This window comes from Penaeus monodon, chromosome 25, assembly GCF_015228065.2.
Source record: "Penaeus monodon isolate SGIC_2016 chromosome 25, NSTDA_Pmon_1, whole genome shotgun sequence".
NCBI classification, from domain to species: Eukaryota; Metazoa; Arthropoda; class Malacostraca; order Decapoda; family Penaeidae; genus Penaeus; species Penaeus monodon.
In genome coordinates this window covers 33,220,707-33,223,285 of record NC_051410.1, presented here as the reverse complement: position 1 = coordinate 33,223,285, position 2,579 = coordinate 33,220,707, and the positions used below count along the sequence as shown (strand labels likewise).

General features: G+C 43.3%; 1 protein-coding gene across 1 annotated transcript in view; it reads right to left on the bottom strand.

Annotated features, from left to right (window-relative positions):
- LOC119589154 (phosphatidylinositol 4-phosphate 5-kinase type-1 beta-like) overlaps positions 1–2,579 on the bottom strand; it is a gene marked incomplete in the record, with an annotated part of 149,444 nt that overhangs the window by 36,692 nt on the left and 110,173 nt on the right. Inside the window, 2 exon segments of the mRNA XM_037937732.1 lie at positions 10–217; positions 2,161–2,508. Of these exon segments, the coding sequence (XP_037793660.1) occupies positions 10–217; positions 2,161–2,508 (556 nt within the window).

Below are 2,579 nucleotides of genomic sequence, written 5' to 3'. Positions count from 1 at the left end.
AAATCTCACCTTACAACATCAGTTCTGTCCTCCTGGATGGCTACTGTCGTAACGTGCGTATGGGATGACCGTACTTGTACTCGCGGAGAGGACGTGGTCACAACGGTGCTGCCTGTTGCCCCAACACCTGAGGCTGGAGGTGGAGGGTGGGAGCCTACTGGGGGGTGAGCTGCTCCAGCCCCTCCTGCGCTTACAGTCACTACACCGCGGCCACTACCTACATATCAAGGAGACATTATTAGGGTACTAAACACTACAAATTAACTTGAAGCTGCATGCAAAAGCTGTGGTAGTTCAAAATTTAATATGTAAGTTCATTGCAGTACCAATAATTGCAGTTGATACTTTACATCAACCTTTAGTATATCAAAGTTGATTTTATACTTTACTAATATAAAAAGCTGAATTTAATATCCTTATCATCAATTTACACATAAATCATCCTTCTATACAAACCTACATCATTTTACAATACAAGGTAATCAATCACAAGCACACTTCAAAGGTACCATGTAAAAGAACACTAAGATACAAGTGATTCAACAGAATAATGCATGGGTCAATTCACACAACAAAATACCATAAATAGCAAATGTAACACACGTCTTTTATTCAATACATAAATTCAGCTACAAAACCTGGAAGAAGGGAAGATGAAAAAGCTCATGCAACAGCACAGAAAGCTAATGCGAACTTAGTGTCAGCAATTCCCTAGTGTACATAAAATGCATGCAGTGAATCAAAATAGCATTCAGAACTACACTTCAGAGTAAAATGTTCTTTGTATGAATGAGCTTGAGGGTGGTAGTTGTTCTTCAGAATCTTTTCTATAGGTTCTGTGAGTGTTTTCCAACAATCCTGGGGAGGACATATTTCGTGAGAAGGATGAGAGTCCTGGACTCAAGGTAGACTTATAAGCCATCAGTTCTGCATCAGATACAGTTGTAGGATGTCCCAAGAGAGTGGGAGTGCCTGAATAGGGTGATGGAGATTGGGAACCTCCATATTGTGAGGGAGTCTGGGAATTTCCATAGGACAACTTTGATTGTGTTTCTCTGTAAGGTGATGGTGATCTTGATCTTGCCAAGTACCTTGCAAGTGTATGCTCAATGTATGCTTCATCAATAACTGAAGGTCTGTCTGACATGGACTTTCTTTTAGGATCAGATTCATGCAAGTTTAGGGTTTCTGTTCCGGCAAAGGATTTTCTTGTCTGGGGTTTGAAATCACTTTGTGGTAATCTAGGTTCATGCAAAAAATCACTATAGGGAACAAAATCCTGGGCATTACCCCAACGTTTTCTACCTAAAACAAAATCTTTTGACATTGAATCTTGATAACTAGCACAACTCTCATATCCAGTCTTAATATTCTGGGATGGTGACTTGGGTATTGCCCCACTAACAGCAGTGCCTGAAGATTTCCTACTAAACAAAGGTTTGTTAAGAATCTCTCTTTCAGTGGCACTTAGGAGTTGTCCATGAATTTGAGGATAACCTGGCCTGTTCTGGTATTCAAGAGTCTGCAGAGTTTTTTTCAGACTTTGTACATCTGTTTTAGAATAATGGTTTTCAGGATTATGGTTTCTACTTTGGCAATTCATTTGCACTTTTGACAGAGTCTGTGACATTGGTGTATTACCATCTGATGTAATATGAGTGTCAGGCAGAACAAATTCTCCATTATTATGCTCAATGGATGACTGGCGAGATAAGCAAGCTGGCCGCAATGTGTTAAGATGCCTTTGATGTGTGGATATATGGCCATCATTTTCATCAAGGGAATGAATAACATGATGGGAGGGAGTATCTGTTGGTGTGCCAGACCGAGAGGAAGACTTTAAGACATCCCAAACTTCTCTCACAGCATTTTTTCGACGACTTCGCTTTTGAGGAGTGCTGTCTGGTGTGACAACTCCTGATTGTAAGGGAGATAAAGCTATAACATCTTCTGTGGGCAGTTGCCAAACATAGTGCTGTCGCTCACTTGGTTGCACAGTTAGCATTGGCATCATGCATTCTTGATTTAGTCTACGCATACTCTCAGCATGCCAGATGTTATATCCAGTCATGCCAATACTAGGACTACACAGATGCGAAAAACGAGGGCTGCCTCCTGCAAAACGAGGACTTGGGGGCATAGTGAGGTAAGCAACTCCACCTCGAGTTAATGAGAATGAAGAGGAGGCAGAGGATGGTTGGCCAGTGCCGCCACCCCTTGGCGATCGTGGGGGTACTGGAGGGGGCACACGGCCACGGCCTGAGTGGGGTCGGTCCTGCAACACTGCTGGGAGGTTTACTGGTGTTGAAGGAGTGCCTGATCCAACCACTGATGCAGCAGCAGATCCTCCCCCAGCTGTTGCCTGTATGCCTGCTGCACCAGAAGTGACTGTGCCACTAACAGATGATGGAGCAGTAGCAGAGGCAGATGCACTTGCTCCCACAGCTAGTGCAGAGGCAGATTCAGCACCACTTCCACCTTGTTGCTCCTCAGCACTAACACTACCACCTGTAAGCACCACACACCACCACCATGACATAAACACTAATATCCCACTATTAAGAAAAAACACCCTTAGT